At 48.5% G+C, this 27,949-nt stretch overlaps 2 protein-coding genes across 6 annotated transcripts in view; one reads left to right on the top strand and one right to left on the bottom strand.

Moving 5' to 3' along the window:
- The window catches only part of CC2D1B (coiled-coil and C2 domain containing 1B), a 17,344-nt gene extending 436 nt beyond the window's left edge, over positions 1 to 16,908 (top strand). Inside the window, exons 2-24 of one of the 3 annotated variants that reach the window (XM_006087324.3) lie at positions 1,248 to 1,334; positions 2,406 to 2,550; positions 3,505 to 3,614; positions 4,228 to 4,386; positions 4,770 to 4,895; positions 5,038 to 5,197; positions 5,363 to 5,541; positions 5,707 to 5,782; positions 5,868 to 5,978; positions 6,060 to 6,190; positions 6,406 to 6,478; positions 6,646 to 6,782; positions 7,144 to 7,252; positions 7,337 to 7,509; positions 7,950 to 8,075; positions 8,728 to 8,786; positions 8,866 to 8,982; positions 9,339 to 9,412; positions 9,530 to 9,588; positions 9,789 to 9,840; positions 10,268 to 10,367; positions 10,524 to 10,614; positions 11,750 to 11,878. In XM_006087324.3, coding sequence (XP_006087386.1) covers positions 1,269 to 1,334; positions 2,406 to 2,550; positions 3,505 to 3,614; positions 4,228 to 4,386; positions 4,770 to 4,895; positions 5,038 to 5,197; positions 5,363 to 5,541; positions 5,707 to 5,782; positions 5,868 to 5,978; positions 6,060 to 6,190; positions 6,406 to 6,478; positions 6,646 to 6,782; positions 7,144 to 7,252; positions 7,337 to 7,509; positions 7,950 to 8,075; positions 8,728 to 8,786; positions 8,866 to 8,982; positions 9,339 to 9,412; positions 9,530 to 9,588; positions 9,789 to 9,840; positions 10,268 to 10,367; positions 10,524 to 10,614; positions 11,750 to 11,878 — 2,562 coding nt within the window. In that variant the 5' untranslated portion in view covers positions 1,248 to 1,268. Of the gene's footprint in view, positions 1 to 1,247; positions 1,335 to 2,405; positions 2,551 to 3,504; positions 3,615 to 4,227; positions 4,387 to 4,769; positions 4,896 to 5,037; positions 5,198 to 5,362; positions 5,542 to 5,706; positions 5,783 to 5,867; positions 5,979 to 6,059; positions 6,191 to 6,405; positions 6,479 to 6,645; positions 6,783 to 7,143; positions 7,253 to 7,336; positions 7,510 to 7,949; positions 8,076 to 8,727; positions 8,787 to 8,865; positions 8,983 to 9,338; positions 9,413 to 9,529; positions 9,589 to 9,788; positions 9,841 to 10,267; positions 10,368 to 10,523; positions 10,615 to 11,749 lie in introns of those variants that run through there. The other 2 variants (XM_023752776.1, XM_023752775.1) reach the window with 2 other exon arrangements.
- A 253-nt stretch (positions 16,909 to 17,161) lies between these two features.
- Positions 17,162 to 27,949, bottom strand: part of ZFYVE9 (zinc finger FYVE-type containing 9) — a 76,130-nt gene continuing 65,342 nt past the window's right edge. For 2 of the 3 annotated variants that reach the window (XM_006087320.3, XM_006087323.3), the window contains 3 exons: positions 25,392 to 25,497; positions 21,978 to 22,154; positions 17,162 to 17,765 (listed from right to left, as the gene is read on the bottom strand). In XM_006087320.3, coding sequence (XP_006087382.1) covers positions 17,604 to 17,765; positions 21,978 to 22,154; positions 25,392 to 25,497 — 445 coding nt within the window. In that variant the 3' untranslated portion in view covers positions 17,162 to 17,603. The remainder of the gene's footprint in view (positions 17,766 to 21,977; positions 22,155 to 25,391; positions 25,498 to 27,949) is intronic. The other variant, XM_023752774.1, reaches the window with a different exon arrangement.

Here is a 27,949-nt window from a genome sequence, read left to right as displayed (position 1 = left end):
CCCGGGGCTCCGGGCACCCGACGCCCCCAGCCCCGGGCCCCGGGGACCTGCAGGACTTCGGGCGCGTTCGGACTGGCCCTCGCCTGATTTCCCTGAGCCGCCGCGCTTCCGCCCCCGCTCGGCGCCGGGCCCGCCCCCCAGCCCCGCCGCTAAAAATCTGACCCCTGAAGTCACCCCTGCCCCCCCGGGGCGCCCGCAGCCTGGTTCACCCTCGGAGCCCCTGGCGTTCCACCCCCGTCTCCGGCCTCCAGCCGCTTCTCGCCACCCCGCGCCCCGCAGCGCGCCCCGCCGGCCGGGACCGTTGCGGCCGGGACGGTTTGCAGCCTCCGCTCCCGCTGCCTCTTCCCGGCTGCAGCCCGCGGCGGTTCAGAATCAGAACCGCCGGCCCGGTCCCGCCGGCCCTGGCCCCGGGATGCTGCCTGGATTCCACCAGGTGTCGAGGCGTTCACATCGGCTCCGCGCACCTTTGCGGCCGCACTTGTCCACGTCCTGCCGCGCAGTTTAGGCTCCAGGAGCCCCGGGTCCTGAGGCTCCTGCGGAGGCCAAGCGGCTCTTCCCCCCAGAACGACCCTCTGGTCGCGCCCTCGGCGTGGGGTCCTTTCCCAGCTCCCAGCGGACTCAGCGCGGCCGAGCCCGTTCCCTCCGCCGGGGCCGGAGCGCCCCGGGGGGCGTGTGTCCGTCCACGAGGCCGTCTCCCCGCGTTAATGTTCCGAGAGGCTGGGGACATGTCACATTCATGTCTGCTCCCCCGGTGCCGGCGCGGGGTCTCCTGACAGAGTAGGCCCCGTGAGGTTGTGAGATCCCTGAACCAGGGCGCGGAGTCAGTCCTCTGGACTAGACAGAACCGCCCAAGAGAAATGTTTGTGATGATAAAAGGTCAGTGTTTGTGCCGGCCAGTACCCGAGGAACTGGATTTTTAATTCCGTTCATTTCGATGGAAGTAGCCACGTGTGGCTACCGTGTTTGACAGCCGAGCCTTATACCCGCCGCCCGGCCTGCGGTTACTCCTGTCTCCCGGCTCCGCCCACTCGGGTTTGCCGTCGGTTTCGCACTCCCCTCAGCCCGCTGGCAGGTGGCCTCCTCCCTTCTGCCTCCTAGTGTTTGCTCCGGGGCTGTGCTTTCCGTGATCCTCCTTCATCCTTCGGTGTGAGCATTGCCTTTTCCTCCTGACCAGCCTGACTCAGGGAGCGCTTTTGGGGAGGGGGCCTATGGGCTGCTCCAGTCTGAGTCTCGTCCGTTCCCCCCAGACAGGTGTCCAGGCCGCCAGGATGCCGGGGCCCAGGCCGCGGAAGGGCCCTCAGGCCCGTGGGCAGGGTGTGGCAGCGGCCAAGCAGGTATGTAAATGCCTTCACCCCTGAGCCGGGGTGGGGGTTCCTCCAGGCGTGGGCCATCTGGGCCATCTGAGTGGTGTCCCCATTAGCGCAGAGACTTGGAGCGGTGCCTCCTGGAGTTGGCAGAGCCCTTAGGGACACTGCCTGGCCTCCGCCGCCGCACACGTGGGGAATGAGGCCTGAACCCAGGCACCCTCCTGCCATGGCCGCCTCCTTACGAGGGATCTGGAGGTTTCAGGAACCACCAGTTCATGGGGTACTGATGGGGCCTCGGCACTCTGAGGGGTTCATTTAGGGCCACAGCTCTGCTTACCAGCCACAGAGGCCAGGGCTTGAGGGCTAATCCGCTGGGAGAGCTTTGCAGCCTTAGGGGTCTGTTCCCTAATCTCTATTCTGGGCTCAAGTCCTGGGACTTCTTAAAAGAGGCAGGTGAGGAAGGTGTAGGACAAAGGGCAGAGACTCAAGTCATATGACCTCATTTTAAATTCTAGTTCTGCACTTAACAAGGCTGTCTCAGTATCATCTGAATGTGATAAAGGGCCTACCTTTGTGTAGTCAGATTCATACAGACAAAGTAGAATGTGGTCATTGGGCCGGGGGAAGGGGAAATGGGGAGTTGTTGTTTAATGGGTACACAGTTTCAGTTTTGCAAGATGGAAAGAGTTCTGTGGATGGAGAGTGGTGATAGTAGCACAACAGTGTGAGGTACTTAATGCCACTGAACTGAACACTTAAAAATGGTTATGATAATAGTTTCCAGGTTATGTGTGTTTTATAACTTTTTTAAAAATAGAACCTACCCCTTAGGATTGTGAGAATTAACTAAGGTAAGCACGTGAGTGCTAAGTAAATACAGTGCTGTCATTGTTGTAATAATAATGGCATTGTGGTCTTACTGTCTTTATAGTCACCAGGGAGTATACTAAGGGGTAATATTGTAGGCCTCAGTTTCCCTTTCTGCACATTGGGCCTCACACAGTGAAGGAGCCACTGATCTCTAGGAGCCTGGCTGTGGGGCTGGGCTACATCCTTGTCCCCATTGTATGGTTCCTAAGAAATCTTCTCTGCTCTCAGCTGGGGCTCTTTGTGGAGTTGAGCCCTGAGGACATGCTGCTGGGGGTGGAGGAGACTGAAGATGATGAGGACTTGGAGGCTGAGCTGCTGGCCCTCACTGGGGAAGCAGGGACCACAGGCAGGAAGCCAGTCCCCAAAGGGAAGGGTAAGTTGTCGGTGCTGGGCTGGACTTGGTGCTGGGACCAGATGGGCTCAAGCAGGTGGTGGAGAGAGTCCTCACAGCTCTGAGGATGCAGCCACATCGCCTGGTCGTCCTGCTACCCATGTCCCTTCTGCAGCACTCTCACCAAGAGCTCGTCCTGCCCTGCTCACACACCTGTGATGGGGAGCTCACTCCTTCCCTGACTGCCCCCTTCATGTGGACAGTCAGCAGTGTGATTCTCTGGCTGACTCAGGTCTCTACCCTTAGCCCAGCCAGGGCCTGGTATAGAGTAGGGGCTCAGCACAGACTGAATTGGGCACTAATCAGCGCATAGAAGTTGTATCCGATGAATAAGCAGAATCTTCCTGCCTAGCCTGGAAGAGGACAGAGACCTGAAGTCTGGGAGGGTCAGAGGATCTAAATCTTCCTCTTCTCACCAGGAACCCTCAGGGAAAACCTCCCCCAACCCCTGTACCCCTGAGCTGAGGATAATGGGAGGACCATGGCCCTCCATTTTTTCTCAGTCCAAACCTTTGGGGTTAGATGAGCCTGGGTTTGAATCATGGCTCTGCTACTTATAGGATTGCAATTAATAGGAAAATTAATATTGGTAGTTCTCAGTTTACTTCTATAAAAGGGATAATATGACCTATCTTACAGAATTACTGTGAAGCTCAAATGGATGTTAAAAGTCTTTACATACATGACAGGTGTAGTTAGGAGAAAAGGATGGATGTGTCTGTGAAGAACGATAGCAAAAGTGCGGAGAAGGGTCCAGGAAGGTTTCCCTGCTGAGGGTCTTTGGAGCTGGGTCATAATGGAAGAGCAGGAGTTTTCCAGGTGGGACTGGCTGTGGAAAGGCAGGGTTTCTACCTGGGTGTAGAAATGTACAGTCATTGAAGGCTCTCCTTCACTCTTCATGGACCTCTGCTGAGTCCCTGACCCTCTGTTTCCCAGCCCCCTTACCTATGGCCCACATCGAGAAGTTGGCAGCGGACTGTATGCGGGATGTGGAGGAGGAGGAGGAGGAGGAGGAAGAAGGGCTGGAGGACGATACAGACTTGCTGGTACGTCTGCCAAGCTGGTGTCCTGGGCCTGATCAAACTGCAGAGGAGGCTGGGGTTTGCCCCTGTGTGTGCTCTGATGTTGCACAACTGCCCTGCCCTTCTTGGGGCTGTTTCCTGACTATACAGTGTGAGACTAGTTTCCTCTTTTTCTTTTTTTTAAAATATATTTTATTAATTTTTTACAGAGAGGAAGGGAGAGGGATAGAGGGCCAGAAACATCGATGAGAGAGAAACATCGATCAGCTGCCTCCTGCACACCCCCTACTGGGGATGTGCCCGCAACCAAGGTACATGCCCTTGACCGGAATCGAACCTGGGACCCTTCAGTCCGCAGGCCGACGCTCTATCCACTGAGCCAAACCAGTCAGGGCAGAGACTAGTTTCCTTTGATGTCTGGTCTGCACTCTGTACTTGGGGGTTCTCAGACTTGTGGTCTCACTGTTTTCAAGACTGTCTTCAGTCAGATTAAAGAAGTGTTTTGGTAAAGGGGGCTTTCAGGCACAGTGACTGATGCTGGGAAGTACTGCGGGGAAGAGGGCCCTTTCTTTTCAGATCCTATCACAGTATGTATGGCCACGAGGCTCCCAAGCTCCTGTGACTTGTGTCTCCCCAGACTGAGCTGCAAGAGGTCCTGGGTGCAGATGGAGAAGCTGGGTCCCTGCATGGCAATGAGGCAGCCATCATGGGTAGCTCTGAGGATGAGAAGGGACAGGAAAACATGGAGCCTCCAGTGCAGACACCTCTCCTAACAGCCTCAGCCCCAGCAGCTCAGGTAGGTTCTTAAGGGACCTGACAGCCCTGCGTGCCCGTGTATAACATGCATACAGCATAGCTTGCATAGGAAGACGGCAGTAACCCTCGGGCCCTCCCCAGCAGTGCCCCTGCTGAAGCAGTGACTGAGCATGAGGAACTCTTTGGTGCCTGGCTGGCCTCACAGGTCTCTGTTCTCCCAGACCATCCTCTGTAGCCCATCACAGCTGGTCTGGGCCTCTGTGTTTGCCTCTGATATGGCCTTTTGCCTCCTCCTTGAGGCTTTGAGGAGCTCCTCCTCGAACCCAAGAGCTCGGTTTTCTGGGGCAGCTTTGTTGCAGGGAGGGAGCAGCAAGGGCCTAGCTGGCCCTGGAGTGGCCAGGCCCTGAGCTGGAGTATCTACAGGCTGGAGGGCCTCAGGGGCTGCAGGCTCTGCTGGAAGATCGGATCCGCAATTACCGGGAAGCTGCGGCCAGCGCCAAGGAGGCAGGTGAAGCAGCCAAAACCAGGCGCTGTGAGCGTGGCCTAAAGGTAGGGTGGGCACAGCCAGGGAGCAGGGCTGGGAGGAGTGGGGCTGAGGGCAGCAGGAGGTTGGGCCAGTAGTGGGGGGAGGCCTCCCCACTGGCCTGATGGAGGTGAAGGGTCCGGCTGGGTTTCTGTTTCTCTCCCTCAGACCCTAGAGGCCCAGCTGGTTGCTGTGAGGAAAGGCAGGAAGATCAATGAGGAGGAGATCCCACCTCCAGTGGCCTTGGGCAAGAAATCCCCGGCCTCTCAGGAAACAACCAACAGGAGCCCTGATGCAGACCCTCCCGGCCCCCCCACCATGTTGCCAGGTATCTGGAGACACTCAAATCCTGTTCTAGTTCCCAAGGCCAGGGCCATGGCCTGCTTCCCCATCTCACCAGTCGATGGCCAGAGACACACCTTCCTGTGGGTGCCGGCAGCCGAAGGTGTGCACGTTCTTCTTTGACCCTGATGGGCTTTTTGTTTCTCCATAGACAACCCTTCTCAGCCTGAGGCCAGCTTGGGCAGCCCTGGCATATCTGCCCCACCCGGTTCAGACCCAGACCCACGGGCCCTGTTGTTGGCCCGACAGAGGGAGTACAAAGTGGCTGCCCTGAGTGCCAAGCGGGCTGGAGACCTAGACCGTGCCCGAGAGTTCATGTGGATTGGGAAGGTATGACATCTGGCTCAGGGGCCCTCTGTCCAGCCCGTTTCACGGTTGGGGAAAGTGGCCTGCTCATGGTCACGCAGCTGGACCGGGCTTGAGGGGGACTTTTTCAGCCCAGGCTCTTGAGATTCCCTGGCTATGACCACACCTGCTTTGCTTACTACTGTGCAGAGATTTGGTGCCGTCCTGGAGGCCCTGGAGAAGGGGCAGCCTGTGGACCTGAGTGCCATGCCCCCAGCGCCTGAGGGTCAGTATGGGGATGGTGGAGGGAACCTGCTCAGGCTGGGACTGGCTGGGCACCCCCACCTATACTTCTGCTCTGGGTCCCCCAGACCTGAAGCCCCTCCCACAGGCTTCCAAGGCCCTCACAGCACCCACAGTCATACCCCCAGCAGTGGAGCGAGTGCAGCCAGTGATGGCCCCTGACACCCCAGCAACCCCAGGTAGGATGGGATGGTGGGACTGTGGAGTGGGGACTGGGGAGAGGTAGGCAGGGCTGATGCTATCTCCTTCCTCCTCTCAAGTGGCCCATGCTGAGCCACAGACGGTGCTGGACGCCCTGCAGCAGAGGCTGAACAAGTACCGTGAGGCAGGCATCCAGGCCCGGGCCAGTGGGGATGAGCGCAAGGCCCGGATGCACGAGCGCATTGCCAAGGTGGGCCTGCAGCCGTGAAACCCGCCTATGTCGGCCCCTCTCTGGCTGTCTGCTCTCTGCCCTTGCAGCTAGAGTTTCCATCTCTCTGTCTCTTTCAAGCTCTTGCTGCCTCAGGGGCTCTTTTTCTTCCTGGGGCTGTTTTCAGTCTTCCTCTTCGTCTCTGTGGGAGCCTGCAGACTGCTGCTACAATAGCCCCTCCCTTTCTTCCCTCGCAGCAATATCAAGATGCCATGCGAGCACACCGAGCAGGACGCAAAGTTGATTTTGCTGAGTTGCCTGTTCCTCCAGGTAAGTGGTGCTTGGCCTAGGGTCACTGAAATCTCTGAGGAGGAGGGGAAATGATTCTCCGGTAGCTGCCTCCACCTGTGGGAGCCACCCATCCCAGCCATGCCCCGGAAGACCCAGCTGAGCCCACAGAGGCCACCCCAGCCCTCACACAGCTCTCTCCCCTACAGGATTCCCCCCCATCCCTGGTCTGGAGCCCATCACAGGCACTGAGGCGGATGCAGTAGCAGCTGCTTTAGCAGCTGCCCAGAAACTGGCCTCCTCCGAGGAAACAGCCCCCGCAGAGGAAGATGGGGATGAGGATGAGGTTTGGCTGAGGGCCTAAGACTCCAGGGATGGGGGCGGGGGTAGCAGATGAGGGGTAAACGCAGACTCTGTTGTCCATTTTACAGAGAAAAAACTTGGCCAAGGGCACCCAGATAGGCATTATCAGAGCTAGATTCAAAATGATGTCTTTCTAACTCCAGAGCCCACGTTCTACCCCTAATACCCTACTGTCTGCTGTTGGGAAGGTTAGCTCAGAGCTTCTGAGGTTCTGGAGGGCCCACAAGGGGAGGCCATTCATCTCAGTTCACACAGCAAGTTAGTGCAATATTAACAAGAGAGTCCAAGCTGCTGCGGCCGGGTGGGGAGCAGATTCCCTGTGACCTCCTCCTGGGCACCTGCAGGATGAGCCTCCAACCCAGGCCCCAGTATCTAAGAAGCCTCTGGTATCTTCCTCCCGGCCCCTGCCTGAGCCCAAGGCCTCGAGTTCTAAGGAGTCACTGAGTCCCTCTGGTGAGTTGGGGAGAAGAGGGGTGGGGGACTGAAGGCTCTAGTGAGGGGCAGGCATGGCTCTAACCAGCATCGCTCTCCCTTCAGTGCGGGAGCAGTTGGCACTGCTAGAGGCCCGCAAACTGCAGTACCAGCGGGCAGCCCTGCAGGCCAAGCGTGGCCAGGACCTGGAACAGGCCAAAGCTCACCTGCGGCTGGCCAAATGCCTCGAGGCTCAGATCATCCAGGTCCGAGCCGGCAGACCTGTAGACCTCGCCAAGGTGAGTCCCTCCTGGTTAAGCAGGACTTTTCAGGCAGAAGAGGCAGGTGGTAGGCTTGACAGCAGGGCTGTGAACCAGGCAGCTGCCTGGACGCCACTGTCCATTGCCATCAGCCATACCTTCCCTGAGGTCCTCCAGCCAACCTGAGAGGTGGGCCTGGGATAGGATGTGGTGACCCCTGGAAAAGCCTTTTGCTTATGCGTCTCGGCCCCATGGCCCCAAGAGAGGCCAGGAAAGGCCAGGTGGGCTGCCGGTGGTCAGTGATGACAAGCCAGTGGGAGGCAGAGCATCTCGGCAGCCGGGGACAGACGGGAGGCAATGAGTTCCCAACACTGGTGGTTAGAAGCTGGGGAACCATTCCGTTTGGGTTCCTGTGTCTGTTGGGCCAGTAGGGGGGTAATCTGACTCTTGGCGCCCGAGGGGCGTTGTGACCTTGGCAGGTGCCTTCACCCTTGACGGATGAGGAGGGTGACTTTATCCTCATTCACCATGAGGACCTGCGCCTCTCCCAGAAGGCCGAGGAAGTGTACGCTCAGCTACAAAAAATGCTTCTGGAGCAGCATGAGGTCAGTTGACTGCTGTCTCTCTTCCCTTCAGTGCCCACAGCCTCCCTTTGGGGAAAGGCGTGAGGCTCAGACCAGAGAGGCTTGGTTTCAAATTGTGCCTCTTCCACTTACTGGCTGTTGACCTGGCACAAGACACTGCCCCTCTCTGCACCACATTTTCATCTGTAAAATGGGATGGTTAATATCCCAGGTGGTTATGAAGTTCAGACAACAGGCTGGAGGGGAAAGTACTTTGAAGATCGGAGGAAGTGGTAGGAGACACAGATACATATATGTATATAGGAAAATAGACATATATGTATATTTGCACATATCGATCTGAACTGCTGCCAGAAGTCTACTTTCTGAAGTGATGTTTCTCTTAGGTTTTGCACAAATATTATTGTGATTTATGAAAAAAAACAACCCAAAAACCATAAGATAATGTTCTGTAGTAAATAATTTGGGTAATAAAATAGGAGTGTGGTAATTGAATTTTGGGGTGTGGCTATCATCAAGAAAGAAAACAGCAAAAACTTAGGGACTTGGAAAGTGATCTTGGGGAGGGTATGTGTTGGGGGAGGAGAGGGGTGAGACTATAGGAGAAGGTTGGAGCTTTCAGAAGTCAGGCCTCTAAAACCAACCTAGACCCACTCTGGGCCTCTATTTTCAGAAGTGTCTGCTGTTCTCCAAGCAGTTCATGCACCAGGGCAATGTGGCCGAGACTACCCGGTAAATGCAGGGCTGGGGCACGTGGGGCGGGGAGCAGAAATGGGCCTGTTGAGCTAACGTGTGCACCTGTCCCTGTCAGGTTTGAGAAGCTTGCTCAGGACCGCAAGAAGCAGCTTGAGATCCTGCAGCTGGCCCAGGCTCGGGGCCTCGACCCTCCTAGCCACCACTTTGAGTTGAAGACATTCCAGACTGTGAGGTACCAAAGCCTGAGACAATGGCTCCATGTAGGGATGGGCCAAGAGGCTGGGAGCCAAGGCCCCTTTAGTAAGAATTCCCGGGCTTGGTCCTGCCATAGGCACTGGGCCTAGGGATGTGGGAGGTTGGGCGTGGTGCCTGTCTGGGAGGAGCTCAGAGCTGTGGTGGTTGAGGAAGGAGCTCTAGACCGAGGTCTTCGTACCAGCTCTGCTGCTCCTAGCCCAGACGAGCTGTGCCTCTATTCCTGCACCCTCTATTCCTGAGCACTACCTGGCAGGCAGGCAGTCCCTGGAAGGGGGACCCTTTCCCACTGCATGACTTCACTTTGGGCTCTCTCTCCTGGCTTCCTGGCTATAGGATCTTCTCGGAACTCAACAGCACAGAAATGCATCTGATCATTGTCCGGGGAATGAACCTCCCAGCTCCTCCAGGTAGCCCTAGGGCCACCCCGACTCCAGGAGGCTCTTGCCTAGACACTGTACCCCCAGCCAATGGGAGGCACTGGCTCCCCTCCACCTCAGGTGCTGACCCCCATTTCTCCTTTTTAGGGGTGACCCCTGATGACTTGGATGCTTTTGTGCGGTTTGAGTTCCACTACCCTAACTCGGTGAGGTTCAGGTAGAGATAGGATCCTCTGAACCCCATCTTCTGTTCGGGGACCTGGTGCTCAATTTCTCCCAGTCCCTGGAAGGTCTGGTTATAGGGAGGGGTTTGAAGATCTATAGGCGTCCCTTCCCTCAACACCGACTTGGCCCAAGAGACCTGTTTTTTCAAGCTGCCCACACTTCTCCCTTCTTACTGCTTTAGGACCAGGCTCAAAAAAGCAAAACAGCTGTGGTGAAGAACACAAACTCTCCAGGTGAGAGCTGCTTTCTCCTCCCTCATTCTCCGATATGTGTATGTGCAGCATTTGTGTTTCCAGATCTATTATCTTATGTGGTACTCAACTTGGGAGACAAAGGCAGGTATTACAACTCCTCTTATGTAGTTGGGGAAACTGAGGCCTGGAGAGAAAAAGGGACTTGCCTATGACCTCCAAGCACAAAAGTAGTGGGAATGCAATCGTGACTCCAAATTCCATGTCCCTTCCATTTGAGCAAAATCTGTGTCTAAGAGCACAAGAACTGTCCAAGTGGATTTGCAAGGCCAGGACCTAGGCTCTACCACCCTCTGGTGGTAGTCTCACTGAATTACAGGCAGAGTGATCCAGAGGGGAGATCAGCCCCCAGGCCTGTTACCACCACCTCAGGAAATCCCTGGTAGCCAAGTTCCTCTCACTCTTGCAGAATTTGATCAGCTCTTCAAATTAAACATCAACCGAAACCACCGGGGCTTCAGAAGGGTGATCCAAAGCAAAGGAATCAAGTTTGAAATCCTCCACAAAGGGTGAGCCCCCTGTCGGTCAGAATGCTAGGGTGGGCTGGGAGGAAGGAAAGGCTTCTATTGCTGCCACTACTACTCAGTTTTCTTGTGCTGGTCTCAGCCAGCTCGTTCCTGCTTTCCCTGCCCAGTCCAACCCTCTGCTGACCCTTGGCTCCCCAGATCCTTCTTCAGAAGTGACAAGCTGGTCGGCACAGCCCACCTGAAACTGGAGCGGCTGGAGAATGAGTGTGAGATCAGAGAGATTTTGGAGGTAGGACCCAGAGATTGTAGAGGTAGGGTGGGAAAACCAGAGGGCTTGGCAAGTAAAGCCCCACGTTCACTGAGCATCAGTCCATTAAAAACATCCAGAAGTGTGCTGTGCAATAGGTGCTATTCCCATTTTACAGACTGAGATTCAGAGGGTCTGACAAAACTTTATAGCATCGCCCTTTCAGAGAGCAGCTATGTTCTTTCCATGACACTCTGGGCCACTCAAGTTCCCAGGGATGGTGGATGGCAGGGCCCGGTCATTGCTGTCACCTTGGCACATATAAACTCCTGGATACGGAAGGACAGAGTTATGGTTGGGCAGTAGTCTGGCAGCTTGACAGAATGAAACAAGCTCTGGACATAAAGTTGATAAGGTATTTCACAAGCTGGGACCCGCCACAATGAAGCCAGATTGTTAAGGAATTGGCCCCAGACAGCTCCTTAAGCTTCCACGAACTCAACAGATTTCACAGGCAGTGACTCTGAGAGCTTGCCTTTGACATGAGGAAACTGAGCTCCAGAGAGAAGGGTGTCCTCAGCAGCGTGTGGACAAGACCCTTGCTGGTGCCTTCGTCAGTGGGGCTTTCCCACTACGGCGCACCCACTTCCCTCCACCACCTTTCCTGGGGTTTTCTTAAGGGCTCTGTATTGGCCGCATTGGTGGTTAGGCTTCTCGAGGCTGCAGCACTCACTGTTTTGCACATCAGCTTCCCCCTTCCTGCCCAGGAGGGAGGCAGCATGGGGGTTAGAAAGGAACCCCTGGCCTGGGTTCTAGTCCTGGCCTTGCCACACTGGCTGTGTAATAGAACATCCACTCTCTGGGCCATCTGTGAAGGAAGGGTCTGGGCTGTGGTTATTCAGGCTGCACCTTTAAGCCAGAGAATTTCTCCCAGGAGTTTCCATGGGGAAACTGAGTGAGAACTCTTACTTGGATTGACATACTACTTCTTTCTGGTAAGACTTAGCTGTGAGGTGGGCAGCTCTCTGGACCCACCACCAGGGTTGTCATGAAGTAGAGACTCCTATGTTGATACCACAGAATGTTGTAGCTCCTCATTCTTTACCTGTGAGCATAGGGAGCTGCCTGCTCCCAGCCCGTCCCCATCAGTTACCATCTCCCTCTCTGTGATCCTCAGGTCCTGGATGGAAGGAAGCCCACTGGGGGCAAGCTGGAGGTGAAGGTGAGGCTGCGGGAGCCTCTCAGTGGCCAGGACATACAGATGGTCACCGAGAACTGGCTGGTCTTGGAGCCTAGGGGCCTGTGAGGTGGGCAGCTCTCTGGACGCTCAGAACCTCCACCCCTGCTCTCTGCCCAGGCCCACAGGGCACATCCAGTACACAGCTCCTATGGGGGAGAAAGCCTCAGAAGTTCTCATCTGTGAGAATGATCAAAAGGCAAAACTGTTGGGTAGGGCTTGGCCTGAGTTTCTTAGGATCCTCAGTAGACCCTGGGAGGGAAGTTAAACCCAGGTCTGTTTTCAGGAAAACCTTTCTAAACTCTGTGTGTGTATTCATTGCAGTTTAGACTGACTTCCTATGCTTTGTGCCTGTGCTTCAGACAGTCAACGCTGGGAGAGGAGTCAGGCCAGGCTGTGTGCAGAAGCATACTTTTCCCAGCTTTGCTGGCTACAGAAGCCTTTGTGTATAAGGGAGCTACATGCTGCTACACAAACACCAAAGACCTGTACGTACGTGCATTACTGACCACGGCCTGGTCTCTCCTGTTGCTGGCTCCTTCCTAGGCCTCCACACCAAAGCAGGCTGGATTCCAGGAGGCTGCTTCCCCTTCCCTCTGGGCAAAAGCAAGGAAAGCCTCATTGCTCTGTGCCATGGGGTTTTGCAGCCCCTGAACCCCTGTGTAGCAACTGTGTGCAGCTTACCCCAGCCTCTAGTTGCAACATTTCTGAATGTGCCTTTAAAAGCTCTATCTGTAAAGGATGGGAGAACCTGAGAGATTGGAAACGCCCCTGCTTGGGGTGGGGCAGGTTCCGTGCCTCGGTGTCAGTGGTGGCCTGTGCCACAGCTCGGTTTACGCCCGTCTGCCTGTGCCTTGTTTCCTGACAGCTGCTGCACTAGTTCCCCACACTCTCGGTGGAGGAAGGAAGTGATGTTTTGGACTATATGGTGGGAAGTAGGCAAGGCTGTATCTTGGGTTCGGTCTGTGCACCTAACACAAAAAGACTGCTAACTGGGGGGGCGGGGGGGTGGAGACGACACAAAAATGTATGTAACTTTTTAAGAAACTATGTCTAATTCACTTATAGGGGTTTTATGCCCTACACGCAGAGTAACCATCAAAATCCTAAACAAAAGTCCTATCACTTTTTAAAAGCCCGAGTAGCAGTAACATTTAATTGACAAACTGCTGCTGTGGCTTTCTCCTTTAAGAGAGGGCAGAGGAAGCCTTGCCTCTTTGGCTGATCACCGAGGGAAATCCCTTAATTCTCCCCAAGAAATTCTCCTTTGGCTTTGTTTTTCTGAATGGATGGAGACGGAGGGATTTGTAGTTGCAATAGGTTTAATATTCAAAACTGCAGTATTCTACATTTCTTAGAAATAAACTTTAATATCCCATTCCCTCTCCCCACACCCATTTTTTAGCATTAGCTTAAGTTGTACAAAGCATTCCTTGAGGTCATCTTTTAAAGGCTCTAAGTGAAGCAGATACATTCAGCTTACTGGTCACCACAGCACTGCGTAAGCACAGCTCAGGGACTGAGTTTTTGTTTGTGTGTGTTTTTCTGACATAGGGCTGGACCGTGCTTTCCTGCCCTTAGTAGCAAATCTTTTAGAGGGTAACAGCAGGAAGGACAGACAAATGACTTTTTTCCAAGAGCTTTCTGACCAGACTTACTTGGCCATCAGAGTAAACTACCAAAATTTCTACAGATGTGAGATTTAACATTTGTAGTTACATCCGTGTGTCAAAGCAGCAGTGATCTAGAATGAAAAGAAGGGTTGTTAGCCTTCCTAAGATGGCCTAGAGCAAAGAAGGGTTTGCACCGCAACCAGTGCTTACTAAGAGGGCAAGGACAGCTGTGGTTACCCTCAGAGGCTCCAACCACCTTCGGATTCCTAACCTCAGGCCTCCACTGGGAACGCCCCGTTGCAATTTGTAGGAAGTGTTTTGTGCCTCACAGGTTTCCCTTTGCAGCTTGGTCAGTTCTGTCTCCTTCCCTGCTCTTTGCTTTTGAAAAACAAAACCTCCAGGATGAGGGAGGCAAGACAAAGCACCCACTGGACTTGGAGACTGAGGCTCTTTCTGAAAGGGCCTTTGTTGCAGCCAAGGCATGCGGGGGTCACTGGTAGTGGGAGGAGCCTGCCCAGCCTCGTCTTATCCTGAGACTTGTCCAAATGCAGCAACCGAACAGATTAGTGATTCGGGGGCAGAGAAGCTGCCATGACCCAAATTATTTTTAAATTGTAAATTCCCTCTTTAATCTAGTGCAAGGCATACTTCTGAATTAGTGAACTGAACAAAACACAGAAGAAATTTTTCTTAGGAAGTCTTGCTCACAAAGGCAAACTATTTTGTGACTTTAACATTATTTTTCTTTCTTATGCCACCATTGTTGAGAGCTTGTTTTCTGAATTTTGTGGGTAGTTCTCAAAGATCTTGCCCCTTAAATAGGCAGCTCCATTTAAGATGAAACCGTGGGACTGAGGCTGGTGGAGCCAGGGAGTTTGTGCCTGGTCCAGCTCCGAGAATCTTCCCACAGACTCTTCCCATGGCCTCAGCTTCCCAAACTCCAGAGTGGGCATCATTCCTGCTCCACTCCTTAGCCTTTCAGGCTACGTGTACAATTCCTAAAATTCCCATTACTGTTTAAATTATTATTTTAACATTACTATTAAAATAGAACTTAATATAAAAAGTGTTCAGCAGATTGCTTGATTATTGCATGAAATGCATTAAATGCATAAATTGCTCCCCTGATGACTAATTATGACAGAAGTAGATTTAGTTGGAAATGGTGGGCCCACTAGCATTCAGGAACCACTGGGTGAGGGAAGGTATTAGATGGGAACTTACACTTAGATGGGAACTTACACAAGGTAACGTCCTATCTTTCTAGAGCCCAGTAGGTGCTCAGAAAGTTTGATAAAAATAAATGGAGAAATACCTTGTCTAGCATTTGGTAAGAATGCAATAATTTTTAAAATTTAATGTTACCATAATGGCAATCCTATCCCTCTTCAGTTTATAAGGATCTCTATATGCCAATCTTTAAGTTTTATGTTCTAGAAAAATTTGACATATTTAGAAATGTGATATTTCAGCCCTCTACTTTATATACCTCTTACAATATACAGTGTATAACACAGAGATAAAACAATTGGGGGGTGGGGGGGGGTGGTAAACTAGCCTTGGCTCTATAATGCCCCATTCCACAAGATATTTTATGCAATTGAGAATGGACCTGACTCTGCAGGACCAGAGCCTGTCCTCAGTGGGAGAATTTAAAAGCTTGCACTGATCCAGAAGAAATACTCACAATTGCAAGGTATATTTAACTGAACAGGAGGAAAGACAAATTTTTGTGGGGAAAAAATGGGACCAGAGTTTGTAGAAGCTCCAAACTTCCAAGGTATATTTACACCAAGTTGGATGTTACACCTCAAATCGCTGCCCTATGAAATATTCCTACCAGGTTTTGGAGGGATGTGTGGTCCCAAGGCTCAGTGCATGCTGGTATTTGGGCGGCATCTACTCTTTTCCCTTAGAAGCTCTGGGTGCCTCTGAGTCTGGGAAAAGGTTACAATCACAGTACTCTGCAGCCACCATCAGCAAAGCTTATGGAGAGAGAGTACAGAATGTGGATCCACCACCACTGCCATGGAGAAGGGATAAACATAGGTGGACATACTTCAAAGTGAAGGCCAGGCTGTGAGCCTGTTTGGAAAACGGCTGCCTAAACATAGCTCCACAGCCTTTAATTGCCAAGTGCTAAGCCCAGCGCTAACCACTGGGAAGCAGCCTCTCACTTCCCAGAGGCCTGCATTAGCTTCCAGAGGATTCTTGGAGCTGTGCTTGTACCAGAGGGACTGTCTGCTGCTTGGCCTGGGCTTTTAGAAGATGACAGTGATAAGAGTGAGTTACCTTAGAGCCGTGTTTTTCAAACTTTAGGTCGTGAAATCCATTAGGTCTGTGACCAAAGTAAATTTTAATGAAAAAGAAAGTATTTTGACTATATCACATATATCATGGATAAACCAAAACTTGGTTTCCAATACCACTAAAAGAAACCATGGCTGATTCCAAGGCTGGGGCAGTGTGAGCACTAGATGAGCCTGGAGAATCTTGTTAGGCCAGAAAGCAAAGTGTTAAAAAAAATGATAGAAGCATTTCACAAGGATGGGGGAGCTACCCTGAAGGAATGCTCTATGGCCAAAGCTGAGCTATTTGAGTACCCAAATAATGGGTTAGAACCATTCAAAATGGAATCCACAAGTCCACAATGAAAATTAAGTGAATAGTAAATAGGAGGAAGAGCTTTTGCTTATAATGACCAAAAGCAACTGGTAAAGGTGGAGGGAGTGCTGGAACTGAAAAATCTGTAGCCATCATGTAGAAGATTAGTTCAGATAAGAAACATCCGTGGATGCTAAATCTTAGGGAAATTTTGATGAGCAAGATATTTGCATGATCTGAAAGTGTCTGTACACATTGGTTATTCATTCCAAGGGGGGAAATACTAGAGAAATTGGACAACACTGAACAGGTGATCAAAATTTACCCTCATCAATGATGTGCAGGTGACTATATAAAAAGCACACATCACTTGGGATTCTGGCCAAGAATGCATAAATTGATTCTAATTGTGGAAAGATACCAATCAAATTTTTAAAATGAGGTGAGGGAACTATACTCACCAAAAGTATGGAGGACATAAAAGATGCAGTAAGGCTATTTGCCTTGTCTGATCCCAGGCTAGAAGCTGCACGAGAGGGGGAATTGCCGTGCGGGACACTACTGGACGGATGCTAGAGTCAAGTAGCTGGTATATCAATGTTAAATTGACTAAAGTTGTGAACTGTCCTGCTGCAATGGAAGAGAATGTCTTTAATCTTAGGAAATAAGCATTAAAGTATTTAGGGGTAAAGAGCTATTAGCTATGCAACTTACTCTCAAATGTCTCCATTTTTTGTGGAGAAACACTGATAATGCAAATGAGCAAAGTGTTAACATGTGAACAATAGGTGAATCTAGGTAAAGCGTACATAGGGTTTTTTTGTACTTGCAACTTGCTTGGAAGTTTAAATTATTTCTCAATAAAATGTTTTTAAAAATACAGCTAGTGTACATTATATCTAAAAATGCCTTGAGTATATTGTCAGCTTTCACAGAAAGGCCCAATTCAGTACCAGCCAATCACTGGGGCAGATCTTGAGCAATCCTCAACTCGGCTCTGCTATCCAATCACCTCATTTACACTGAGGTGCCCTTCCTTGGCTAGAAGAGTGATAATCCGTTGGGTAATCTGGTAAAAACAAACAAAAACGTAAGTGTGACTTCTACTTGTTACTGTGATGTAAATGGGACAAGATCAGTGTGTGATCCTTTTTGTATCAATTCTGTACAAAAAGTACAAGACTGATGCTTCATATTTTATTTCCTCTCTGCCCTCCCACCCCACACTTGGTGATGGTTGTACCCATTTGAGCATTTCTGAGCACAAGACCATAAATAAGTCTTAAAACAGGAGAATTCTTGTTTAAACAGGAACAGAAGGGGATTTAGCTTCAAGGATAATATAACAGTGGTGCAGTAATGGAAGCTGCCCAGATCTGGTGGACAATGCATAGAAGACTTAGAATTAATGGAACATCTGTCCCCCCAGCCACCGTAGTCCCGCAAACCCCACTCCCACCCCACCCCCAATTAATAGTGTTAACAAAAGCTTAATCTTCCAGTTCTAAAGTGCAAATGACTTGGTATGACTGCTGTTGCAACAGGTCTGAACAGGAAAAAAACACGAAGTTCTCTGTCTATGCGATGTTTTCCAGAATATAAAAGATGAGTTCCATGACGATGGGGCCCTCACTGAGCTGGCAGGCCCCTCCATGGATCACTGGCACCAAAGCGCTGTCCAGGTCATTCATGTACTGCGAGGGAAGGGGCTGGCCATTGCTCCCTGCTTGATAGCCAACCTATACCACAGAGAGAAGGACGACAGGTTACTGGATAGAGCAGCTCTCTCCAGAGAGCTGAGGGCCAAGGAGGCTGAGCAGGAAGGAGATGGGCTTCCTGGCCATGGGCTGGACACACAGCAGTTAACACAAACTTCTCTTCCCTAAGCTGTCATTTTTCATCCTGTCATTTACTCATCCTGACCCTAACACGTGGTAGCTGTGAGACCTTGGGCTCTTAAGACACTTAACCTGTTAAGGTCTTAGTTCCCCAGAAGGGACTGAGGTGTTCCGGAGAGGTACGGAATGTCAGAAATAAGCCTATGGTTGTGAAAATTAAAACGAGAACTATACTGAGTATAACTCCCTAGCACAGCAGGAACTGAACACTTGTTCTGTCAACCATTGGGTCCCACACCATATTTTGAGCGTCTACTAACACAGAGATTCAAAGATGAATGGAACAGGGCCCTGGCCCTCAAGAGGCCCACTCATCAGTGAAAAATTATTTTTTAATTGTTTTATGTGAAGTAACTCTCCAGCCGGTACCATTCGACAAAGAACCATGATACCTCATTTAAATTACTCTGCTATGCTTAGTATAGCCTGGGGAAAGACCTTACATAGAAAACACACACTTCTTGATTGATGACTAGTTAGGAAATGGAGCCAGATCCATAACCGTCCACATTTTCCCTAATGATAACACAACAGCATCAAACAGGAACACTGGGACATGTCCCAGGGATCCAAAATCCAGAAGTGTACAGGCACACCTCATTCTGCTGTGCTCTGCTTTACTGTGCTTTGTAGATACTGAGTTTTTTATAAATTGAAGGATTGTGGCAACACTGCATCGAGCAAGTCTATCAAGCACCATTTGCTCACCTTGTGTCTCTGTCCCATTTTGGTAATCCTAGAAATATTTCAAACTTTATTACATTTGTTATGGGGATCTTCGATCAGTGATCTTTGATGTTGCTACTGTAATTATTTAGGGGTGCCACAAACTGTACACACATAGGACTACGAATTTAACCAATAAATGTGTGTGTTCTGACGGCTACAATGACTGGCCATTACCCCATCTCTCTTCCTCTCCTCAGGCCTCCCTAGAGACACAACAATATTCAAATTAGGCCAATTAATAACCCTACAATGCCTTCTAAATGTTCAAGTAAAGGGAAGAGTCTCACATCTCTCACTTTAAACCAAAAGCTAGAAATGAACAAGTGAAGAAAGCACATTCAAAGCTCAGAGAGGCCAACAGCTAGGCCTCTTGCACCATACAGCCAAGTTAATGCAAAGGAAAAGTTCTTGAAGAAAATTAAAAATGCTACGCCAGTGAATACCAATGCTTATTGCTGATATGGAGGAAGTTTTAATGATCTGGATAGAAGATCAAACCAGCCACAACGTTCCCTCAAGCCAAAGCCTAATCCAGAGCAAGGCCCCAACTCTTCCATTCTATGGCAGCTGAGAGAGGCGAGGAAGCAGCAAAAAAATAAAAATAAAAATTGGAAGCTAACGGGTTGGTTTATGAGGTTTACAGAAAAGAAGCTATCTCCATAACAAAGTTCAAGGTGAAGCAGCAAGAGCTGTTGCAAATTATCCAGAAGATCTAGCTAAGATAATTAGTGAAGGTGGCTACATTAAATGGAGACAAAACAGCCTGATACTGGAAGAACATGCCATCTGGGGCTTCCATAGCTCAAGAGAAGTCAATGCCTGGCTTCAAAGGGCAGGGCCATGAGCTGGTGACTTTAAGTTGAAGCTAGTGCCCATTTACCACTCCGAAAATACTAGGGTCCTTAACAATTATGCTAAATCTTTGCCTGTGGAACAACAAAGCCTGGATAACAATATATCTGTTTACAACATAGTTTACTGAGTATTTTAAGCCCACTGTCTAGACCTACTACTCAGAAAGACTCCTTTTAAAATATTACTGCTCACTGACATGTATCTGGTCACCCAAGAGCTCTGATGGCTGTACAATGGGTTAATGTTTTAATGTCTGCTAACACATCCATTATTGGTCAAGAAGTAATTTAGACTTTCAAGTCTTACTTTTTAAGAAATACATTTTGTATCTGCCATAGATAAGAGACTATTTTGATGGATCTGGACAAAGGAAATTGAAAATCTTCTGGAAAGAATTCACCATTCTAGGTGCCATTAAGAACATTTGTGATTCATGGAAACAGGTCAAAATATCAACATTAACATGAGTTTGGAAAAAGTTGGTTCCAACCCTCATGCATGACTTTGAGGAGTTTAGTGGGGGAAATAACTGCAGATGTGGTGGAAACAGCAAGAGACCTGGAATTAGAAGTGGTGCCTGAAGGTGTGACTGAACTGCTGCAATTTCATGATAAAACTTTAATGGATGAGGAGTTGCTTCTTATGCAAAGAAAGTAATCTATCCCTGGTGTGAAAACTTGAAAGGCAACAAAGGATTTGGAGTATTTCATAAACTTAGTTGATGAAGCAGTGACAGGGTCTGACAGGACTGACTCCAATTCTGAAAGTCGTTCTGTGGGTAAAATGCTATCAAACAGCATCACACATCACAGAGAAATCGTTCATGAAAGGAAGTCAATCATCAAGCTCCATTATTATCTTATTTTAAGAAATTGCCACAGCCCACCAATCTTCAGCAGCCCTTCCCTGAACAGTCAGTAGCCATCAGCACTGAGTCAAGACCCTCCCTCAGCAAAAAGATTATGACTCACTGAAAGCTAGAATTTTTTATCAATAAAGTATTTTTTAAATATATTTTTTATTGATTTCAGAGGAAGGGAGAGAAACATCAATGATGAGAGAGAACCACTGATCAGCTGCCTCCAGCACACCCCCTACTGGGGATCAAGCCTGCAACCCGGGCATGTGCCCTTGACTGGAATCAAACCCGAGACCTTTCAGTCCTCAGGCTGACACTCTATCCACTGAGCCAAACCAGCCAGGGCAATAAAGTACTTTTTAAGTAAGGTGTGCACATTGATTTTAGACATATTACTACTGAACACTTAACAGACTATAGTACAGTGTAAATGTAACTTCTATATGCACTGGGAAACCCAAAAGTTCATGTGACTCACTTTATTGCAATATTCACTTATTGCTGTGATCTGGAGTGGAACCCACAATATATCCGAGGTATATCTTGTAGAGAGATTAGATGCTAGGCCATGGGAGAGAGGCAATGGGACGAGGGACTGGGAGAGAGTGGGGGCACATGTGCTAAGAATGGATTATTGCTGCCTGGCTGGCATGGCTCAGTGGTTTAGTGTCAACCTATGAACCAGGAGGTCACGGTTCTATTCCCAGTCAAGGCACATGCCTGGGTTGTGAGCTCTATCCCCAGTGGGGGGGCATGCAGGAGGCAGCCAATCAATGATTCTCTTTCATCATTGATGTTTGTATCTCTCCCTCTCCGAAATCAATAAAAAAAATTTTTTAAGTGGATTATTGCTACTAACAGCACCAAAAAATCTGAGTAAGAAAGGGAGAGAAGCTTGACTATAGGAGACGTGAGCTGACAGGGAATGAGGAAATAGCTCAAGTCCCATCTACTAACAAACATGGAAATGTTCGCAGTAAGAAAACCGTAAGGAGTGGGAGCTGCAGAGGCCAGTCAGCAGAGGCCTGCTGTGGTCAACAGGACAAAGGACAGCTGGGCCCTGCTCTCTAAGGGCAGAATGACTGAGGAGTCTCAATGGGCAGCATCGATATCATTCACACAGGGGTGGCGGGTCTTCACACACCCTTCTCCTAACCCTAAAAAGAAAACCAAGTCCTTGGAACACTTTCAGGTGAGGAAGCCAAAGTGCAAAGTCTGATCAAACAGCACAGCAAGGTGTAGTTTTAATAGAGGGAAGGCCTGCCCTAACCGGTTTGGCTTGATGGATAGAGCGTTGACCTGCGGACTGAAGGGTCCCGGGTTCGATTCCAGTCAAGGGCATGTACCTTGCTTGCGGGCACATCCCCAGTGAGGGGTGTGCAGGAGGCAGCTGATCGATGTTTCTAACTATCCCTCTCCCTTCCTCTCTGTAAAAAATCAATAAAATATGTTTTAAAAAAAACAAAACAGAGGGAAGGCCAAAGTACTATATCTGGTCAGACCCAGGGTCCAAAGAAAGGCTGGGTTGATGCAGGGAAACTCACATGTCGGAAAACAGAAACTGACCAGCTTCCAAGGCCAGCTTCAGAGGCTGCCTCAGAATCTCTTACCTGATCTGAGTCCAGTGTCACACGAAGTCCCAGCTTAGTCATTCCATCTTCCTTCAGGAGCTTCAGGTGGGGACAGAGAGCAAGGCAAAAAGCCTTGGCTATGTGCTCGGTCAGCCGGCTATGATCTGCTGGATCACTCAGGCAACTGTGCTGGTCATCATTTTCTAGGAAAAACACCTGTTGCCCGAACAAAAGAGACTTAAGCTTGTGCCCAGGAGATGTGGGAAGAAACAAGTGCATCAGCTCACTGTGCATGAGCACCCTGACCCACAGAGATGTGCAAAAAGACCTGCCAGGGTACCTCAAAGTCCCTGGGACAAAAGGGGGACACTAACATCTTACATCCAAGAAACAGTCTCAGTCTCTGCATCTACAAAATGGTAGCAGCAACCTGCCTATTTCCCTGGAAGCCATAGTCAGGGTCATCCTGGTACAATCTACTCAAAAAAGGCTTACATTTTGCATTGTGCACGTCTAAAAGGTAATTCCTGTACGTGGACAATTTTCTAAGGAACTGATCTTAGAATCTAAGAGAAGGGCTCCTATAGCTTAGGTGACCCAAACCCTTCATGTTACAGATTACTTATAGAAGGGAGGTGATTCACCCAAGTGTACATAAGGATTTAGAGACAGAGACAGGGTAAGCCCAGAATCCAGGTCTTCTGTCTCTTATCACAGAGCTTTCCCCAGCATATAGCTCCGCCTTTGCTGAGGTCAGAGCTATGCCAGTGTGCACACACTGGGAATAGGGAGAACATAGCAAATTTGGAACTGAGAGACCTGAGTCCTAGTTGCATAGAGGAAGGTGATGAACAAGTCCTTTGGCTTCTGAATGCCCAATCTGGATTTATAAAATGGAAAGCACCTGTCTTCTCTAGTTACTATAAAAAATGATATATAAGCAAAATATGCTTATATATTCCAACCCCTAGCTTAGTGCTCAATAAGCAGCTTATACTAAGAATACTAAAAAGGAGTCAGCTCTGAAGCCCTGTGACGCATGCACAGGTGAGAGTGCCAGCATGGAATGAGGGAAACGCTCTGGAGTCGGAGTCAGGAGGCCCTGGCCTCTGCTCAGTAACTAGCATCAGGCAGGTCAGTCTCACAGCCTTTCAGAGCCTTTCTCATTATGCAAATTAATGGGTCGCCACCGTGCCTCACTGGGTTACTAGGGAGCAAAAAGGAGGGAACGGAGGTCAAACTATTTTATAAACAATAGAGTTTTTTATGTTCCAGTGTCTGAACTGCTCAAAATATGTCAAAGGAATAGTCATAAAGCAAGCAGCTAAGACCACTGAGCTGTGTATGAAAACACTGGGCCTGGTAGGAAGGACATCACTTGGAACAACAGCTCAAGAACTGCAGAACTAGACTCTAGTCCAGGGGTGGGCAAACTTTTTGACTCGAGGGCCACAATGGGTTCTTAAACTGGACCGGAGGGCCGGAACAAAAGCATGGATGGAGTGTTTGTGTGAACTAATATAAATTCAAAGTAAACATCATTACATAAAAGGGCACGGTCTTTTTTTTTTTTTTAGTTTTATTCATTTCAAACGGGCCGTAGTTTGCCCACGGCTGCTCTAGTCTCTGCTCTCAGGAACCAGCTATGTGAACGTGGGTAGGGCACTTAACCTCTCCTGCCTCAGTTACCTTGTGTGTAACATAGAAAAGCTAGAAGTCACAGAACTTTTAAAGAATTACTTCTAAAGTTGCAAGGAATCTTAGAGATCTTTAACTTAACAGTGTATTTTATAGATAAGTATAAATAAGATTCAAAACAAATTGGGAGACCTAGGACCCACCTGTTTATTCTGAGAATAAACTTTCTGATTTGTCTGAGATGTACACACACACACAGGGTCTCTGCCCTGCTCCTCTTGCTCCAGGTTAGCCTCTAATGCAGCTTTTGAGTTAAGGAACAATACAGTGGAAAAGAGCTTAGGAGTTGTCCAGATCAGGGTTTGAAGCAGGACTTTGATATTCCTTATTTGCCATGTAAGCTTGGACAAGCTACTCAGTCTCCAAACTTTAGTTTTCTTTTGTTCTTTTTAAATTATAGTTGACACACTAGTTTTCTATTGATGAAATGAGTCAATTCTTAAAGACCATGTTATCTAAGATAGTTTAACTGGGAGTGCAGCTTTCTAAATCATACAGCAAAGATGGTATGTACCATTCAGAGATGTAGCCTTCGTGAATTCCAGTGCAAACAAACCCCTAATACAGTGGTTCTCAACCTTCCTAATGCCACGACCCTTTAATACAGTTCCTCATGTTGTGGTGACCCCCAACCATAAAATTATTTTTGTTGCTACTTCATAACTGTAATTTTGCTACTGTAAACAATATGTAATTATATATGTGTTTTCCGATGGTCTTAGGCCAGTGGTCAGCAAACTCATTAGTCAACAGAGCCAAATATCAACAGTACAACGATTGAAATTTCTTTCGAGAGCCAAATTTTTTAAACTTACTATATAGGTCTTAGGCCAGTGGTCAGCAAACTCATTAGTCAACAGAGCCAAATATCAACAGTACAACGATTGAAATTTCTTTCGAGAGCCAAATTTTTTAAACTTACTATATAGGTAGGTACATTGCTATTAATTAATTTAATTAGGGTACTCCTAAGCTGGCCTTTGCTAAAATAATAATAAAGCCACCAACACAAAATAATTACAATTCTTAAATTGATGACAAAAATACCTGTAGGATTTGCAGCTGGTTGGAAAAATACAGGTAACTTTATGCTTCAAGTAGGTACTTTTGTCACCCGCGCGGGATTTGCGGACACGACTAGCACTAACCACTGCACATGAGACTGCTGACTGACTGGCTCACTCAACTCGTGCATGAATCGCGTGCGCCTCCCCCGCGCTGCATATCCCGAGGCCGCCTGAGCCACATCTTCTGTCACCTGACCAACCGACACCCGCCACTTCTTCTAACGCTACTTCTTCAAAATAGACTCGCCCAGGCCGAAAACTGACTTCTGCGCATGGGCCACGAAGTTTCAATCACACTGTACGTGCGAGTCCACACGTGGTATTTTGTGAAAGAGCCACACTCAAGGGGCCAAAGAGCCGCATGTGGCTCACGAGCCACGGTTTGCCGACCACTGTCTTAGGCGACCCCTGTGAAAGGGTCGTTAGACCCCCCAAAGGGGTCGAGACCCACAGGTTGAGAACCGCTGCCCTAACAACTGTACACAGGCAGCAGCAGACTCAGTGCTGCGGCCTGCACTTGGTGGCATTTCTTGCTGGTGAGCTCAGACAGACCAGAGGGAACTGCAGTATAGTAGACAGACAGACACTTTTTTTTTATTATCCTCCAGAATCAGACCAGAATGTGTCTCTGGACCTATTAAAAGTTGTGCTCAACGCAGGTCAAGAATGCCAAGTTTTATCTCCTTACCTCTGTCCATCTGATGACTTTTCCATTTGCCTTATACTCTGATCCATGGAATATCTTCACACTTGTTATAGATTCCATTAACTTCCCATCTATAGGACTTATGACACTAAAATAGAGGCAAAGAAGAGAGATGGAAGCAGCTCTGGAAGTCAGAAGAGCCACTTCTCTTATCAAATATTGTAACTAATTACACTGGGCACCTTGCCAAACACATCTGATCAACATATCACAGCAAGAAGCCACTACACAAACATGTATGAACAGAGTGCTCATGTGAAGGGCTCACTAAAATAATTCAAAGAACACACATACAAAGAAGGACTCATGATTCCAGGAGCTGATTATTTTAATATGAAGAACTGTTTACTCAAACCTGCTCTCTCCTTGCAGCATTCCTTCCTTTAGTGAATGCACAGCCACCCTGCCCCTCAATCTTGCTCTCCCCTCTGCTCTGTCACAGTACTCTGCTCCTGACTATAATGACACCCATCACGTTATACTCACCACACATTTTGTGTATCCGTCTTACAAATGAACTTCTGAAAGGAATATGATATACTTACCTTTGTGTGCTATATTCTCAGTTTGGACACATTACTTGGAACATAGGAGTTTAATAAATGTTTGTTGATTAAAAGAATTATTTAACCGAGTATATTCATTATGACAGTGCTGATGTGAACTGGTGAACAAGTATCTGTTTTATTTATCACAACAAATTCCCTTTAGTGCTAAATTATCATTCCTAGATTCCTGAATAGAAAGGCCCACTTTTTAGTCATTTCCTCTCCAAAATATAACAAGTATAAATAACTAGAGATGCACACTCATTGGTGATAAGGATTAACAATGGAATCACAAAGATTCCAAACTCTTCCTAACAATTTTAAAACCTGTTTATGTTTTCCAATCTCTACGTATGTAAGATGAAATTTAACTTAAATTTCAATATCAGGGATTCACATCATTCACTTGCATTGAAATTATTTAAACAGCCCTAACCTGTTTGGCTCGGTGGATAGAGCATCGGCCTGCGGACTCAAGGGTCCCGGGTTCGATTCCGGTCAAGGGCATGTACCTTGGTTGCGGGCACATCCCCATGTAGGGGGTGTGCAGGAGGCAGCTGATCGATGCTTCTCTCTCATCAATGTTTCTCTCTATCCCTCTCCCTTCCTCTCTGTAAAAAATCAATAAAATATATTTTTAAAAAAAATTTAAAAAAATTATTTAAACAATGTTAAGTTTAATTGCTAATTCATCAGAAAGAACACTCTTAGTTGATGAGTACTTTTTCAAGAGAGGATATGCAGACAGAAGGACAAGCTGGAAAATGTTCCATTTGTACACTACAAACTAAACTCCCGAGTTCCAGTCTTCCGTGACTGGTTCTTGTCCTGTTTCCTAAGATGCTGCCAATGGCACTTGTTGTAGAAAGAAACTGCCTGCTTGTTTTTAGTTACCAATATGTTATGGCATCAGATTTTCAAATGATCAATTTTTTGGTCCTAATAATCATGTTCATTTCCAACTGTAATGGAGAATTAAACAAACTGAATTTGAAATTAAATTTGCCAGTGAAGTATGGGAAGATAAAGGGTTATTTGTAAAACAGGCAAATGTACTCAATGCTTTAGAAATTGCTTCTTTTTGTTCAGTAAGTTTTTGTGCTGTGCTGTAAACGCCCTCTACCTACCTTTGGGTCTGCTGTTCCCTCAGACTGGAATGCCTCCTCTCCCAGAGCTATGTGGCAAATACCCACTCATCCTACCAGATTCAGCTAAAGCAACAGCCATTTCTCTACGGAGTCGTTCTTGAATGCTGCCCTATCACCTCGGCCAAGCTTCTGCTCTCCTTTTTTTTAATCTTCACTGCATCCTACAGTGTTTTCTATGAATGCATTTTCCATGCTTGATGCACTTATAACTATTTCAAAACGAGACTGAGCCACTTATCAGCTGGAACCACATGTAATTCATTTTTGTATCTCCGCACGTGGAATTATTATTGCCTAAAGGATGGATGGGTGGATGGATAGAGGATGGATGGGAGAAAGCTTAATACAATGAGGTATAATATATTCATTTATTCAATCAATGTTTAAAGTAACTGCTAGGTACCAGACAGTGCTTTGGGTGCTGGTAATATACTGGTAGCAGTAAATAAACCAGACAAAAGTCCCTGTCCTCATGGAGCTTGCATCCCAGGGACAATATAGTAAGTAAAAATTTTTGTCTGTTAGAAACTTATAAGTGCTCTTAGAACTATTCTGCACAGAAAGGGGATAGGAATTGGGGGGTGGGAGGGAAGAATGTGTACGACGGTTATTATTTACACAGGTTGGCCACAGAAGGCCTTCTGAAGGCAGTGAGGGAGTGACTCAGGTGGCTACCCAGGGGCAAAGCATAAGCTGAGAGAACAGCAAGTGCCAGGACAGAAGTCTAGTTGACGTGTCCCCACAAGAAGGCAGGTGTTGCTTGAGAAGTAAGAGTGGGGCGGGGGACGCAGATTGCGTAAGGCCTTAGAGGTCACAAAGACTTTGATTTTGACCCTGAATGGAA

This window comes from Myotis lucifugus, unplaced genomic scaffold (assembly GCF_000147115.1).
Source record: "Myotis lucifugus unplaced genomic scaffold, Myoluc2.0 scaffold_37, whole genome shotgun sequence".
Classification (NCBI taxonomy): domain Eukaryota; kingdom Metazoa; phylum Chordata; class Mammalia; order Chiroptera; family Vespertilionidae; genus Myotis; species Myotis lucifugus.
This window is presented reverse-complemented; position numbering and strand designations above follow the sequence as displayed.